The following is a 17,078-nucleotide window of genomic DNA, read 5'->3' as shown; positions in this document are numbered from 1 at the left end:
ATTATATGCATCTTTTCTTTCATTTTCACTGAATGAGCCAATTCTTAACCTTGGAAACTTATACTGCCCTTGTCAGTATTGTGTTATTTATGCTTATAAAATTTGCTGATGGACGCCATTTAAGCTTACACAACATTCATGGTGTTCAGTGAAGTTGTTCATTCAAATAGCTCCACAGTAGACCAAATTTTTACTGGTCGTTATTCATATAGCTTGCACAGCAACTTAGAACTCTTTAAAAGAATATAGGATGAGAATTTCAACTTCGTTTTCGGTGTCGTCATATTTTATTTAGATAATTTCACATTCACGCATAAATATAATCGACGTCTTGAGGGAAGAAGGTGTCTATCAACCGTAGGAGGGTTTTGGTTTTCCATAAGTGGGAGCTGGGGTACCATAGGAAGGCGCTGGGGTACCGTAGGAAGGAGCTGGGGTATTGTATGAGGGAGCTGGGGCATTGTAGGAGGGAGCTGGGGCATTGTAGGAGGGAGCTGGCTTGTAGGCCTGGGCTTCTGGGTACTGTGCCTCGCCCTCGTAAGTGACCTCAGCCTGGTACCCGTTGTAGTCGGCGGTGTAAGAGACGATCTGAGTGCGACCGTCGGGGAGGAGGACTCGGTACTGACCGTTGACGACCTTTCCGTCTGAGTTGGAGTTGTGGTCGAAGTCGAGACCGTTGTATTGGTCCTTCACTGCGTACTCGAAGTCGAAGGGCATCCCCTCCTGCAAATCATTAATAGAACTTATCGTGCGGTCTCATTATCTTATGGGAATGAATTTTTTATTCGATTCTATGTCTTTAGAATATTCCTATAAGTTCCTATGCTTCAAAAGTGGCTTCTTTCATTATTTCGACATCCGGATATTTCTAATATGAAAATTATCACTGTTTATCAAAGCAGTTCCATAGTTGGACATTTCGAGTTTTATTAAATGAATTTCAATGAAAATATTGCATGCACTTACACCGACGCGTCTTAATAGATTACGCTCAATAATTAAACAGAAGATTGAAGTTCGGCGTATTGCCACTGTCTTATTTAATTCAATATACATTAAAATTTACTTTGACAATTTCCGCATATTACAATGACATCTAAATACCTTAAAAGAAAAGTGAAATCCTTACCTGGGGTTTTTCGTAAGACGGGGCTGATGCTGAATAAGAAGGCTTAGGTGGGGCGTATGTTGGGGCGGGTGGGGCATATCCATATCCTCCAGAAGGAGCTGGCTTGTCAGGGCGGCCCAAAGCCACGGCTGCCAAACACATCAAAGTTACCTGTAGATGCATGAATGGTTAATTAGCGACCAGGTGTCTGAGAATGACTAAATAAGAACTGTGGTGTTTTATTCAAATAAAGTTTTCCCTAATGGTATAATAATGGCTAATGGTACCATAATATCTAATAATATTTAAAAGTTATAGGCATGTAGAAATCTTTTTTGTAAACAGATAGGATATATATTGCAAGAGCCAAAAGAAAATATATTATTTGCTAATATAATTTACGGGCACTTCAATCAGATTTTAAAGTTTTATTATTCACAGGTAGCTACAGAAGAATGTCCATACATTGCACAATCTAAAAAGTAAAATTTGTTTCACGTTAAGTTTTAGAGTAATTCTGTAGTATCACGTCCATTTTAGGCTTTACAAATAAAGCTATATGAAAAAAACGAATTTCTTTGTAATACTTCATCTCCATAACACTAAAAAAAAAAGTTATTTTCCTTTTCTTGAAATATAAAAATATTCACAAATATTAAAAAGAAAATTCAGTAGCATCACGTCCATTTCAGGCTTTATAGATATATCTATAAATAGTAGATTCCTTTGTAATCTTTCATCCCCACAACACTAAAAACAAGAAATGTCCCCTCTCATCAAAATAAGAAGATATTCGCAAATATTTAAACGAAATTGTGTAGCTTCACGGCCATTTTTGGTAGATAAATCTATAAATAATAGATTATTTCTTTGAAATATTTCATCCCCATAGCACTAAAAACAAGTGATGTCCCTTTTCATTAAAAAAAGAAAATAAATATTCACAAATATTGGAAACGAAATAAACTGGAACTGTAGAACTGTATATATATCAAACACTGCTCACCTTCGCGTACATCTCGATGGCGCCTCGTGTTCGAATGTGGCCAGAGACTGAGGGAGCGCTCTATTTATACCAGACCCTTTTCACGGGCGGCCTCGAACGCCACGCCCTCGGACGCAGCCCTCTCCCGTAGTCACGTCCTTTGGCTCCTTTTCTGACGAAGAAGAAAATGCTCCAAGAACGAGAGAGAGAGAGGTTGTGGAAGTCGCTCACTCTATTAAAGTTCATCGTGCGCTGAAAAATAATTAGCTATAGGGATTCACTTTGTGATCACAAACGACTTTTGTTATTGTTGTTGCTTTGTAACTGTTTTTGTTATTAGTTTACGCTGTTGTGATTGTTGCTGTTGTTCTTTTTACAACAGTTTCTGCTGTCGGTTAAAACTGTTGTCATTGGTTTTGCTGTTGTTTTTACAACTGTTTCTGCTGTTGGTTAAAACTTGTCATTATAGTTCCTTTTACAACAGGCATTGTTATTGGCTAAAATTATTGTTATTGTTTTCTGTTAATTTTATAATTCTTTGCTACTGGTCTAAACTGTTGTCATTGTTGTTGTTCTTTTTAACTGTCTTTGATATTGGTTAAAACAGTTGGCATTTTTGACTGTTTTGTTTTTTTTCCCCCTCTTTAACTGTCCTTTTCGTCTAATTTGTTTTTTTTAAATTCTAGGTGTTTGTCAGTGTTGTTTATTTTTTTATAACTTTGCTGTTGGCTCAAATTGTTGTCGTTACTGTTGTTAATTTTATAATTGTCTGCTATCGGTTAAAATTGTCATCGTTGATGTTCCTCTTTTTATAACTCCGTGCTAAGGGTTCAAAATGTTGTAATTGTTGTTGCTGTTCTATTTATAGCTGTCTCTGCTATTAGTTAAAACGGTAGTTAATGTTATTCTTTCCATTATTGCTATCTGATATATATTCATTTTAGGTTTCTCGTAGAAGTTTGTATTCGCTAAAAGTAAAGCAGCATTGAGTAGGTATTTCCTTCTATGTTATGCGGACAATACTGCTCGTAACTGGTCCCCCTCCCTAAATAAAAAAAAGAATCAATATAAGGACCCTTTCTCCTTTGTTATAGGACTTCCATTATAGTCCAGAGTTCTGTTGAACGCTTTTATATGTGTAACTATGAAGCCGTTTTTCCAGATTATAAAACTATTATTATTATTATTATTATTATTATTATTATTATTATTATTATAACATGAGTCAGTAAAATAGTGAACAAATCTACAGGAATGTAAATATAAATATATATTTTAATACATATTCACCATTACATCATTGTGGATTTCTTCACCATATTATTATTATTATTATTATTATTATTATTATTATTATTATTATTATTATTATTATTATTATTATTATTATTATTATTGTCATAATAACGGTTTGACTATTTATAAGGTAATGCAAATGTTTGGATTAGAATTATACAACTGTGGGCCATTGGTGCGTGCTCTCATCACCTTTAAAACAAATAAACAATAAATATAACAGCTAAATGTATTGTATCACAACCATAATTTCCGATTCCATTTGTCATTCTAATATTTACGCTTAAAAGCTGCATTTTGGCATTATTGCCATGTGTTCCAAAAGGTCCACAATAATATAAACGTTAAAATTCCGTGTAAAGCTCTATAAAAACTTTACAATGGCTTTCGAACCCTTCTCTGGGTTCATCTTCAATCCCCCCCCCCCCCCCCCCCCCCCCCCCCTTCTCTCTCTCAAAAAAAAAAAAAAAAAAAAAAAAAAAAAAAAAAAAAAAAAAAAAAAAAAAATAAAAAATTTTTGTTTTTTTTGGACTGCAGATGAACCCAGGGAAGGTTCGAAATCTATTATAATGTTTTTATAGAGTTTTACACGAAATTTGAACGTTTATATTATTGTGGACCTCCATATGACACATTTTTATTGAACTCTCGTGATAGGGATTTTTTCCCAACCAAACCAATTATTATCATTGCCAATCTCCTGTATCGTCGATATTGTAAAGCGTAAGAAACATTGCGTCAATCCTTTTTGTCGTGGAAGTAGGTCCAGAGTTAGTTAAGAAATTGTTAAAGTCGAACACTTCTTCACGAATGAAGGTCTTCCGCGGAATAGGTGACATAACAGACGTTCTCGATCATTCTTAAGCACCGACGAGGAGGTCTTAGGCCTTCAGTCCTCTGGTTGTTGTAGTTTTCGCGTCTTTATTTTAGATCGACTCGCAGTTAATTTATCTGCTCTTTGGGTGTGTATTTCAGCGACCAGTGTTTATCTAACCGCTTTATTTTCATTTCTCTCTGTCTTATATTTTACTTTGAATGTACTATCAACTTTGTGTGCTACGATGAAGCCGTTTTGTCCAATTATAAAACTATTATTATTATTATTAGATGTTATTATTATTATTATTATTATTATTATTATTATTTTTTTTTATAATAATATGAGTCAGTAAAATGGTGAATAAATCTACAGTAATGTAAATAAACAGCTCTCGATAAGGGCCAGTGAAGGCCGAAACTGTTGAGCTAAAAGGAATTTCAGTGTATATATATAAATATATATATACATATAGTATATATATATATATATATATATATAGATATATATATATATATATATATATATATATATATATATATATATATATATATATACGAGTTCACAGCTGCTCACAAATAACGGATATCCAGATGACATGATCCAGCAAGTTGTCAAAAAGAGATTAGAGGCTTTCCGTAATCCGACCCCGAGGAACAACACACAAGACAAAGACAAAGAAATAGTGATATACCATCAGATACCATACAACAAACACCACGAAGATTAAATGGAAATCAGCCATCCTTGGTATACTTGGCGAAGAGGAACCTTCCCCCTGAGCGCCATATAACAAATAACACCAAGGATTTACTGCAAACCAAACCTTCACCTTACGGCCTCTTTGGTAATGAAAAATAGTACGGGCCCCATCGACGGAGAAAGAGTTTAAATCTGATATAGTATACAAGTTTGTCTGTGCTGACGAGCAATGTCAGTCCCCCCAAAAATGCTATATCGGACACTCAACCACCACACTCAAACGTCGCATGCAGGCCCACAGAAACCAAGGAGCCATTCATCAGCACTTTGTGGATACCCACAATAAAAACCATCATTACAAGAACTTTCTCAACAACACCAAAATAATACACAAGGAAGGCAACTACAATCGTTTATTGATATCAGAAGCAGTCAGCATCGCAATGCAACGTCCCAGCCTTAACATCCAACGTGAGGCAGACCGTTCCTTGCCCTCGTGTAGGAGGCAGTCCTTCAACCGCGTGGAACAAAACACCCCCACATCGCGGACAGGAGCGCACACTGACTTTCAGTGAATTAAACATATATGTAATTAATATATATTTATGTATAATGTGTATATAATAACTTACTTTCAACTTTTTATATAATTTCTGTTGTTAACATATTTATTTATTTGTCTTATTTTGTCTTATTTTATGTTTCACTATAGTCTTTTGTAAATACTTAAAACTAGGTATCTGGCAATTGTACTACCTTTCCGTCCTCATGACGTCACAAAACGCATGTAGGCTCATATTTGTATATTACGGGCTGCTCTGTGAGCAAGAGCCCGTGCTGCACAAGGCCAGCTTAATCTTAAACAACAACAACATATTTTGTATCAGTACGCTTGAAAACGTCAATACGTATAGGTTGACGAAACAGCTGTCGCGTGTAAAAATACTGGAGTAAATGGAAGAACCCCATTATGTGTCCATTAGTAACCTGAACAATGAAGTAAAGAAAATAATTAGAAAATATGAAGCAATTTAAAAAAAGCTGGTTAACAGTGAGAAAGCCATTCTATTCAATGAATGTTATATATATATATATATAAATCTTTCCCCAACCACAGAAAAATTAAAGTCATACCCCTCAAGTATTTGCTTGATGGCGTGCGCTACGCACGCTGGAACCTGGGGCTGCTCTCTCCCCTACCCTCCCGATCCCCTACTTACTCCGGCCCACTCCGGGCGGACAAACATGTTTGCAGAGAGGGTGGAGGTCTCCCTATCCTACCTTTACTCTAGGACAAACATGATCAGATCCTCTCGTGTTTTTATTATTATTATTATTATTATTATTATTATTATTTTATTATTATTATTATTATTTTTTGTTCTAAGGGGTCCCACAATAATACAAAGTGTAAAAGTCCGTGTATAATTCTGAAGACTTTACAGAAAGCTTTCGAATCCTTCCCTGGGTTCGAAAGATGAACCCAGGGAAGGGTTCGAAGCTTTCTGTAAAGTCTTCAAAATTTATACACAGACTTTTTACACCTTTGTATTATTGTGGACCCTTTAGAACATTATATATACTCTCGTGATAGAGAGTTTTTCCCTATTATTATTATTATTACTATTATTATTATTATTATTATTATTATTATTATTATTATTATTATTATTATTATTTATTAAGGTTTTTGTCCCAATGGAAATTTGAATTGTTAGTTAATATTGACTGAAATTAATATTGATAAATACAACTGATAAATACCACTTAGTTAACCCTGAGAATTATTGGATTGACTGATGTCTTACTTGTTTTATAGAGAAGAAAATGCAAATGGAAGTAAATGGATTTACTGCAAAAAAGACAGTACTTATATTTATTTTTAGTTTTGTTGATGTTTAATCGGAATTATATGTAGTTTTTGCTTTGTGCTTTCGTTTTCAGCTAGTTGATATAGCATGCTTGCTCTTCATAAAAATTTATATCTTTTTGACGATTCCATGAATTGAACGAAAAATATTATATAATTACTTGGAAAATTCTGCAGAAGAGGCAGTACACAACCCATGTCAGTTTTATTTATTTGTTTATTGATTTAACCGTTTAATTTTCATTATTGTCTAAAAGATATTACCGATGGTAGCCTTTTGAGCTAACATAACATTCCTGGTATATAGGAAGGTGGGTGTTGGCCAACTTCTTGGAAGGTAATCATTCAGATACCTCCACAGAATAGCTACCATATTGCTATTGATCTTCATTCAGATATGTTTTTAAGAGAGTAGAGGATGGGAATTAAAACTTCGGTTTCAGTGTCGTAATATATTATTTAGAGAATTTCACATTCACGCATAAATATAATCGAAATTATGAGGAAAGAATTTTGTTAACCGTAGGAGGGTTTTGGTTTTCCATAAGTGGGAGCTGGGGTACCATAGGAAGGAGCTGGGGTACCGTATGAAGGCGCTGGGGTACCATATGAAGGAGCTGGGGTACCGTATGAAGGAGCTGGGGTACCGTATGAAGGAGCTGGGGTATTGTATGAGGGAGCTGGGGCATTGTAGGAAGGAGCAGGGGCATTGTAGGAGGGAGCTGGCTTGTAGGCCTGGGCTTCTGGGTACTGTGCCTCGCCCTCGTAAGTGACCTCAGCCTGGTACCCGTTGTAGTCGGCGGTGTAAGAGACGATCTGAGTGCGACCGTCGGGGAGGAGGACTCGGTACTGACCGTTGACGACCTTTCCGTCCGAGTTGGAGTTGTGGTCGAAGTCGAGACCGTTGTATTGGTCCTTCACTGCGTACTCGAAGTCGAAGGGCATCCCCTCCTGCAAAACGTTAATAGAACTTATTGTGCTGTCTCATTATCTTATAAGAATGTAATTTGTTATTAAATTCAGTTTTTTTATTTTTAAAATATTTTTCCTTTAAGTTTATATCTTTCAAAAGTTGTTTTACACCATTTTAACATCTGGAAATGTCTAAAATGAAAGTTATCTTCTTTTAAATTCATCTATTATCAATAAAGGCATTATATTAAGATCTAACGCTCATTAAGTAGACAGAAGATTACAATATGACGTATTATCACTGTCTTATTTAATTCAATATGCATTAATATTATTTGCGACAATATCTGTATATTCCAATGGTATCTAAATATCTCAACAGTAAATGGAGATCCTTACCTGGGGTTTCTCGTAGGACGGGGCTGGGGCTGAATAAGAGGGCTGAGGGGCTGCATAAGAAGGCTTAGGTGGGGCGTATGTTGGGGCGGGTGGGGCATATCCATACCCTCCAGAAGGGGCAGGCTTGTCAGGGCGGGCCAAAGCCACGGCTGCCAAACACATCAAAGTTACCTGTTGATGGGTGAATGATTAGTTAGCGACCAGGCGTCTGGGAATGACTAAATAAGAACTGTGTCGTCTTATCCAAATAAAGTTTTCCGTAATGTTATAATAATGGCTAATGGTACCATAATATCTAATGATATTTAAAAGTTATAGGCGTGGAGAAATCTTTTTTGTAAACAGGTAGGATATATATTGCAAGAGCCAAAAGAAAATATATTATTTGCTAATATAATTTAGGGGCATTTCAATCAGATTTTAAAGTTATATTATTCACAGGTAGCTACAGAAGAATGTTCATACATTGCACAATCTAAAAAGTTAAATTTGTATCACGTTAAGTTTTAGAGTAATTCTGTAGTATCACGTCCATTTTAGGCTTTACAAATAAAGCTATATAAAAAAACGAATTTCTTTGTAATACTTCATCCCCCATAACACTAGAAAAAAAAGTGACTTTCCTTTTCTTGAAATATGAAAATATTCACAAATATTAAAAAGGAAATTCAGTAGCATCACGTCCATTTTAGGCTTTATAGATATATCTATAAATAGTAGATTCCTTTGTAATCCTTCATCCCCATAACACTAAAAACAAGAAATGTCTCCTCTCATCAAAATAAGAAGATATTCGCAAATATTTAAACGAAATTGTGTAGCTTCACGGCCATTTTTGGTAGATAAATCTATAAATAATAGATTATTTCTTTGAAATATTTCATCCCCATAGCACTAAAAACAAGTGATGTCCCTTTTCATTAAAAAAAGAAAATAAATATTCACAAATATTGGAAACGAAATAAACTGGAACTGTAGAACTGTATATATATCAAACACTGCTCACCTTCGCGTACATCTCGATGGCGCCTCGTGTTCGAATGTGGCCTGAAACGACGGAGGGAGTGCTCTATTTTTTTTTTTTATACCAGAACCCTTTTCATTTCGGGCTGGCGCCTCGAGCGCCACGCCCTCGGACGCAGCCCTCTCCCGTAGTCACGTCCTTTGGCTCCTTTTCTGACGAAGAAGAAGGCGCAGAAGAGAGAGAGAGGTTGTGGAAGTCGCTCACTCTATTAAAGTTCATCGTGCGCTGAAAAATAATTAGCTATAGGGATTCACTTTGTGATCACAAACGACTTTTGTTATTGTTGTTGCTTTGTAACTGTTTTTGTTATTAGTTTAACACTATTGTGTTTGTTGCTGTTGTTCTTTTTACAACTGTTTCTGATGTCGGTTAAAAACTGTTGTTATTGATTTTGCTGTTGTTTGTACAACTGTTTCTGGCTATTGGTTAAAAAAAAAAAAAAAACTTTTCCATTCATAGTTCCTTTTACAACAGGCATTGTTATTGGCTAAAATTATTGTTATTGTTTTCTGTTAATTTTAAAATTCTGTGCTATTAGTCTAAACTGTTGTCATTGTTGTTGTTCTTTTTAACTGTCTTTGCTATTGGTTAAACAGTTGGCATTGATGTTGTTCTCTTTAACTGTCTTTGCTATTGGTTAAATCTGTTGTCAGTGTTGTTTATTTTTTATAACTTTGCTGTTGGCTCAAATTGTTGTCGTTACTGTTGTTAATTTTATAATTGTCTGCTATCGGTTAAAATTGTCATCGTTGATGTTCCTCTTTTTATAACTCCGTGCTAAGGGTTAAAACTGTTGTAATTGTTGTTGCTGTTCTATTTATAGCTGTCTCTGCTATTAGTTAAAACGGTAGTTAATGTTATTATTTCCATTATTGCTATCTGATATATATTCATTTTAGGTTTCTCGTAGAAGTTTGTATTCGCTAAAAGTAAAGAAGCATTGAGTAGGTATTTCCTTCTATGTTATGCGGACAATACTGCTCGTAACTGGTCCCCCTCCCCAAATAAAAAAAAGAATCAATATAAGGACCCTTTCTCCTTTGTTATAGGACTTCCATTATAGTCCAGAGTTCTGTTGAACGCTTTTATATGTGTAACCATGAAGCTGTTTTTCCAGATTATAAAACTATTATTATTATTATTATTATTATTATTATTATTGTTTTTTTTTTTTTTTTTTTTTTTTTGCTCTATCACAGTCCTCCAATTGCTACTGGGTGGTATTTATAGTGTGGGGTTCCGGGTTGCATCCTGCCTCCTTAGAGTCCATCACTCTTCTTACTGTGTGTGCCGTTTCTAGGATCACACTCTTCTGCATGAGTCCTGGAGCTACTTCAGTCTCTAGTTTTTTTGGTTTCTAGTATTCCTTTTCATTGATCTTGGGATCGTGCCTAGTGCTCCTATGATGATGGGTACGATTTCCACTGGCATATCCCATATCCTTCTTATTCTATTTTCAGATCTTGATACTTATCCATTTTTTCCCTCTCTTTCTCTTCAACTCTGGTGTCCCATGGTATTGCGACATCAATGAGTGATACTTTCTTCTTGACCTTGTCAATCAACGTCACGTCTGGTCTGTTTGCACGTATCACCCTATCCGTTCTGATACCATAGTCCCAGAGGATCTTTGCCTGATCGTTTTCTATACTCCTTCAGGTGGTGCTCGTACCACTTATTACTGCAAGGTAGCTGATGTTTCTTGCACAGGCTCCAGTGGAGGGCTTTTGCTACTGAATCATGCCTCTTTTTGTACTGGTTCTGTGCAAGTGCCGGGCTTTATTCACTTGCTATGTGGTTTATGGTTTCACTTTTCGTATTGCACTTCCTACATATGGGAGAGATGTTATTTCCGTCTATCGTATTTTGAACATATCTGGTTCTTAGGGCCTGATCTTGTGCCGCTGTTATCATTCCTTCAGTTTCCTTCTTGATCTCTCCCCTCTGTAGCCATTGCCAATTGTCATCGCTGGCTAGTTCTTTAGTCTGTCTCATGTATTGTCCGTGCATTGGTTTGTTGTGCCAGTCCTCTGTTCTTTCTGTCTTTCTCCTGTCTCTGTATATTTCTGGGTCTTCGTCTGCTTTTATTAGTCCTTCTTCCCATGCACTCTTTAGCCACTCGTCTTCACTGGTTTTTCAGATATTGCCCCAGTGCTCTGTTTTCGATGTTGGACGCAGTCCTCTATACTTATAGTCCTCTCCCTCCTTCCTTTCGTGTTATGTATAGTCTGTCCGTATTTGCTCTTGGGTGTAGTGCTTTGTGTATTGTCATTTGTTTCCTGGTTTTCTGATCTATGCTGCGGAGTTCTGCCTTCGTCCATTCCACTATTCCTGCGCTGTATCTGATTACTGGCACTGCCCATGTGTTTATGGCTTTTATCATATTTCCGGCGTTGAGTTTTGACTTGAGTATCGCCTTGAGTCTCTGCATATATTCTTTCCTGATCGTGTCCTTCATCTCTTGGTGTCTTATATCTCCTCCTTCCTTATTATTCCCAGGTATTTGTATCCTGTCTCATCTATGTGTTTGATGTTGCTCCCATCTGGTAGCTTTATCCCTTCAGTTCTCGTTACTTTGCCTTTTTGTATGTTGACTAAGGCGCATTTTTCTATTCCAAACTCCATCCTGATGTCCCCTGATACAATCCTTACAGTCTGGATTAGGGAATCTATTTCCTTGATGCTCTTACCATACAGCTTGATGTCGTCCATGAACATCAGATGGTTGATTCTGTTGCCTCTTTTCTTGAGTTGGTACCCGGCATCCATCTTCTGTAGTACTTTTGTCATGGGAATCATGGCTACTACGAAGAGTAGTGGGGACAGTGAGTCGCCCTGGAAGATCCTCTCCTGATATTAACCTGTGCTAGTCTTATTCCAGAGCTTGTAAGTATTGTATTCCAGTTGCGCATTGTATTTTTGAGAAGCTGATGGTATTTTTTCCTCTCCGCCATATATTTTCAGGCATTCTATTAGCCATGTGTGGTGGTATCATGTCGAAGGCTTTCTTATAGTCTATCCATGCCATGCTTAGGTTGGTTTTCCTTCTCCTACTGTTCTTCATTACCATTTTGTCTATCAGGAGCTGGTCTTTTGTGCCCCTACACTTCCTCCTGCAGCCTTTCTGTTGGTGGGGGATGGTGTTTGTCTCCTCTAGTAGTTGTATAGCCTTTCACTGATGATACCTGTTAGTAACTTCCACATTATTGGTAGGTCAGGTGATAGGCCTGTAGTTACTGGCTATATTTCCCTTACTCTTGTCTTTTTGTACTAAGGATGTTCTTCCTGTGGTCATCCATTTGGGTGCTTGTGATTTGAGATACAATGCTGGAGTTGTTCTGCTATTCGTGGGTGTAGGCCTTGAAGTTTTGAGCCAGTATCCATGGACTTCATCGGGACCTGGGGCGGCTTTCCAGTTGGGCATTTTCTTTAGTTGGTGTCTCACTGTGTCTGTCGTGATGTCTGTGAATCTTTGCTTTATTCTCCCTGTTTCTTCTTCCTTGACTTCCTGGAGCCATGTTGCATGTTTATTGTGTGATACCGGATTGCTCCATATGTTTTCCCAGAGTCTCTTACTTGGTTCGGCTTCAGGAATTTCTGGGTGGTTGTCTTCCTTCTCTTAGTTGGCTGTATAGTCTTTTTCTGGTTGGTTCCGAATAGTTTTGTTCTGTTGGTATCCGTTTATTCCTGTTCATGTACCGTTGGATCTTATGTGCTTTGGCCTTAACCTCTGTTTTTACATCTTCTATTGTGTTTGTTTAATCCCCTCTCTTGTGCTTTGTATTTCTCGTTGAGTTCCTCCCTTGTTTTTGTTTTCTTGCTTCTTAGCCTTTTTTTCTGCCATCTCTTTCAGTTTACTCAAGTCAGATCTCATCACCATGATTTGCTTTTCCAGGCGCCTTTTCCAAGGAGGTTGCTGTTTTGGTTTCTGTTGGGTTGGTTGTGTTGGTGGTGTTGGTGTTCGAATTCCCATCAGTTCTGCTACTAATCTTGCTCCTGCATATGTCAATTATTTGTTTCTGTGATACTGGTGGTCTGTATTATGCCCAGTATTTCATTTACCTCACTTGTTTTCTCCTTAATTTCTGGTGTTGTAGGCTTTCATGGAGGGGATCTTTGTTCTCTCTGTATCTGGCTCCATCCATTGTCTAATCTTTTCTACCCATCCGTCCTCTCTGTTACTTCGTCGGTGTTTCTTCGTGTGTCGTTGTTGATACCTCATCCTCCCTGTCGTCTTCTGTGGCATCGTCTCTCAGTTCGTCTAATTCGTAGTCGTGTGACATTTCCCTTTCCAGTTCTTCTCTTTCTGTTGGGGAGAGCCAGTTCTTTTTCTTTATGTTCCTTACTTGGTCTGCCAGCCTCTGCTCTGTTTGGGGGGTGTTATTCCTCTCATTCCAGATGTTGACCAATCTTCTTCTATATCCTCTTTCCCGTCGGGTTGCTTCTGATGTTAGCATCTCCATATTTCCTTATTTTTGCTTCTCTTGTCCCATTTCTTCCTTTTTGCCTCTGTAGCTCCAATCTCAGGCTGTTGATTATTGTCGTTGTGGGTGATCAGTTGCTGGATGACGACCTCCAAGTACCTGACCGTCTTCCCCTTCAATTGGGTTGAATACCTGGTTGACCGGACGAAGCTCCTCTGTTTGCCAGAGGTTCCATTTACGTCGTTTGTCGTTTAATCCTTCATTTCTTTCCATCATTGCTGAGTTTTTGCTATTTAAAACCCATAGCTGGACCCTACCCATCAGGATAGGTACTCATTTACAGCTGATTAGACTGAGGAAATTATGGTAAAGATCCTTTCCCAAGGAATCAACGCCGAGAAGAGCTGGTCACCCTATACCAACGACTGACCAGAGCCAATGTTGCTTAACTTGACTTAAGTCTATTGACGACCTAACCTACTCCTCCACGGATTATTTGATTATTATTATTATTATTATTATTATTATTATTATTATTATTATTATCATCATCATCATAATAATATGAGTCAGTAAAATGGTGAATTTAATCTACAGGTATGTAAATATAAATATATTTTAACACATATTCACCATTGCATCATTGTGGATTTCTTCACCATATTATTATTATTATTATTATTATTATTATTATTATTATTATTATTATTATTATTATTATTATCAGAATAACGGTTTGACTATTTATAAGGTAATGCAAATGTCTGGATTAGATTTATACAAATGCGGGCTATATGTATTGTATCACAACCATAATTTTCGATTCCATTTCTCATTCTTAAATATTCACGGTATAAGTTCCATTTTCGCATTATTACCATGTGTTCCAATAGGTCCAAAATAATATAAACGTTAAAATTCCGTGTAAAGATCTATAAAAACTTTACAGTAGCTTTTGAATCCTTCTCTGGGTTCATCTTCAATCCCCCCCCACCCTCCCTCTCAAGTAATAAAAAAAAAATAATATATATATATATATTTTTTTTTGGACTGAAGATGAACCCAGAGAAGTGTTCGAAAGCTAATGTAATGTTTTTATAGAGTTTTACACGAAATTTTAACGTTTATATGATTGTAGACCATATGACTCATTGTATGAACCCTCGTGATAGGGAGTTTTTCCCAAACAAATGATTATCATTACCAATCTCCTGTATCGTCGATATTGTAAAGCATAAGAAACATTGCGTCACCCCAGATCAGTGGAAGTATCCAGAGTTAGAAGAAAGTTAAAGTCGAACACTTCTTCACGAATGAAGGTCTTCCGCGGAATAGGTGACATAACAGACGTTCTCGATCATTCTTAAGCACCGACGAGGAGGCCTTAGGCCTGCGGTCCTCTGGTTGTTGTAGTTTTCGCGTCTTTATTTTAGATCGAATCGCAGTTGATTTCTCTGCTCTTTGGGTGTGTATTTCAGCGACCAGTTTTTATCTAACTGCTTATTTTCATTTCTCTCTGTCTTATATTTTGCTTTGAATGTACTATCAACTTCGTGTGCTACGATGAAGCCGTTTTGTCCAAATTATAAAACTATTATTATTATTATTATTTTATAATAATATGAGTCATTAAAATGGTGAATAAATCTACAGTAATGTAAATAAACAGCTCTCGATAAGGGCCAGTGGAGGCCGAAACTGTTGAGCTAAAAGGAATTACAGTGTACGTATATATATATATATATAAAATATATATATATATATATATATATATATACTATATATATATATATATATATATATATATATATGTAATGAGGTATTCCTCATTATTCATTTGGTAAACGTGTGACTCGAGCGTCAAGGCAAACATACACACAGGCCCCCCCCCCCCCCCCCCTCTCTCTCTCTCTCTCTCTCTCTCTCTCTCTCTGACAATCTCTCTCTCTCCATTCTGTCAGGTAATCAAAATGAGAGAGTTGCATCATAAAATAAACATTTATTAACAACGAATAAATAATGAATAATCAAGTCTTACAGACTAACTTAAAAACCCCCAACAGTAAAATGTCTGACTGTATGCAGTCACCAAAAAGTCTACATCCATCGGGAACTCTCTGTCCCCCTCTATTGTCCTAAGAAGAACCTCGTTATCTGTTTCAAGACCAGACCCATCCCATAGATTTTACCCCGTAATATACAATCAGAAAATACAAGATATAGAATTACCCATGCAATAGGTACCCAGCCAGTTCTTCGGGCGTAAAATACTTCAAACCACTCAAACACAAGCGACGGCCTTCACATTATTAGACTCCGGTAGACACAGACCGGCTCTTGAACTATATACTATCGAGACGCCATCTTCAAATCCCCCAATAACTTAGGTATGATAACTATATATATAAGTACACACACAAGTTTAACAATCAGAGATCAAAGATTGAATATTACCACAAAATGACAAATAGGTAACAAGCCAGTCTTCGGCTAAAATACTTCAACACTCACCCAAGCAGCCGGAACACTTAAAGCACACTTAATAAAAAACTCCCGGTGAGCGCCACGGCATCTTGCCTTTCTCTCGAAGACGCCTCTATCAAAATCCCCCCATAGACTTGCGTATGATACTTTTTAATAGAAGAAGCGCACACGCACTTACGAACGCACACTTCGTTAACGCCTCACACTAACTGGCTTCATCCAGTTTCACAAAGGCACTTTGAGAAGAGTTCATGAACTTAGTACATTGATTTGTCTAACTAAGCAGTTTTATCTCACGCCATCCATAGAAACTCATTCACCAGCTTTCTCGGGTCATTGCTTCTGCACTGTTCTTCACATTCCATAGGTCATATTGGCAATATATTATTAATCAAAAACCCTAGGCCTTTCACTGCTCGGCCACCTCATGCTAGCTCCCGCCTAGCAAAATAGCTTATATAATATAAAACACATTGGCCGGCTTGAAATAAAATATAAGTAATAACTGCACGTCTCTGGCATTATGAAATAAAGTCTAATCACGCTTTATCTCCAAATAACACTAGAATTTTCTCTCTTCGGATTCTTGAATATCCCCCTTTGCTTGTCTGCAACTGGCTGCTCCTGTAGCAGCTGTAGCAGCTGTAGGAAGACGGAATGCCTCCCTCATTGTAGAAGACTTCTCACGACTTCTACAGATCCCCAAAAGACACGCTGTAGAACTCTCGCGATCACCATCGTGGAAACTCTTGTAATCACCACGGACAAAACGACAGCAACACTCTCTGCACGGCTGGTGGACGTCTTGCTGGCGTTGGGAAATGACTTTTTGGTGTGTTAGTATGTCAGTCAAGTCACTGGTCAATCTAAGAAAATTAACCCAGACATACTACTTCTATCAAACAATGATCTCAAAAGGTCAGAAATACTAACTGAACGTCTCCCAATTAACTCCCTTAATATGACTACTAAATCATGAGTCATTATCACAACCCTCAAAGAAAAAAAAACATCAAGTTCTCCAACTCAATTCTCCAAACTCACACATCAGCACACA

The 17,078-nt window shown here is 37.1% G+C and overlaps 2 protein-coding genes across 2 annotated transcripts; both read right to left on the bottom strand.

Moving 5' to 3' along the window:
• Positions 1-277: 277 nt before the first annotated feature.
• On the bottom strand, positions 278-2,215 carry LOC135223914 (pro-resilin-like). The gene is made up of 3 exons (XM_064262835.1): positions 2,115-2,215; positions 1,130-1,279; positions 278-723 (listed from the first exon to the last, which is right to left on the bottom strand). The coding sequence occupies exons 1-3, from the start codon at positions 2,124-2,126 to the stop codon at positions 352-354; spliced, it is 534 nt and encodes a 177-aa protein (XP_064118905.1). The 5' UTR covers positions 2,127-2,215; the 3' UTR covers positions 278-351.
• Positions 2,216-7,221: 5,006 nt separating this feature from the next.
• Positions 7,222-9,128, bottom strand: LOC135223905 (postacrosomal sheath WW domain-binding protein-like). Its single transcript, XM_064262822.1, has 3 exons — positions 9,096-9,128; positions 8,090-8,260; positions 7,222-7,729 (listed from the first exon to the last, which is right to left on the bottom strand). The coding sequence occupies exons 1-3, from the start codon at positions 9,105-9,107 to the stop codon at positions 7,295-7,297; spliced, it is 618 nt and encodes a 205-aa protein (XP_064118892.1). The 5' UTR covers positions 9,108-9,128; the 3' UTR covers positions 7,222-7,294.
• Positions 9,129-17,078: the final 7,950 nt, after the last annotated feature.

This window comes from Macrobrachium nipponense, chromosome 10 (assembly GCF_015104395.2).
Source record: "Macrobrachium nipponense isolate FS-2020 chromosome 10, ASM1510439v2, whole genome shotgun sequence".
In the NCBI taxonomy this organism is placed as follows: domain Eukaryota; kingdom Metazoa; phylum Arthropoda; class Malacostraca; order Decapoda; family Palaemonidae; genus Macrobrachium; species Macrobrachium nipponense.
This window is presented reverse-complemented; position numbering and strand designations above follow the sequence as displayed.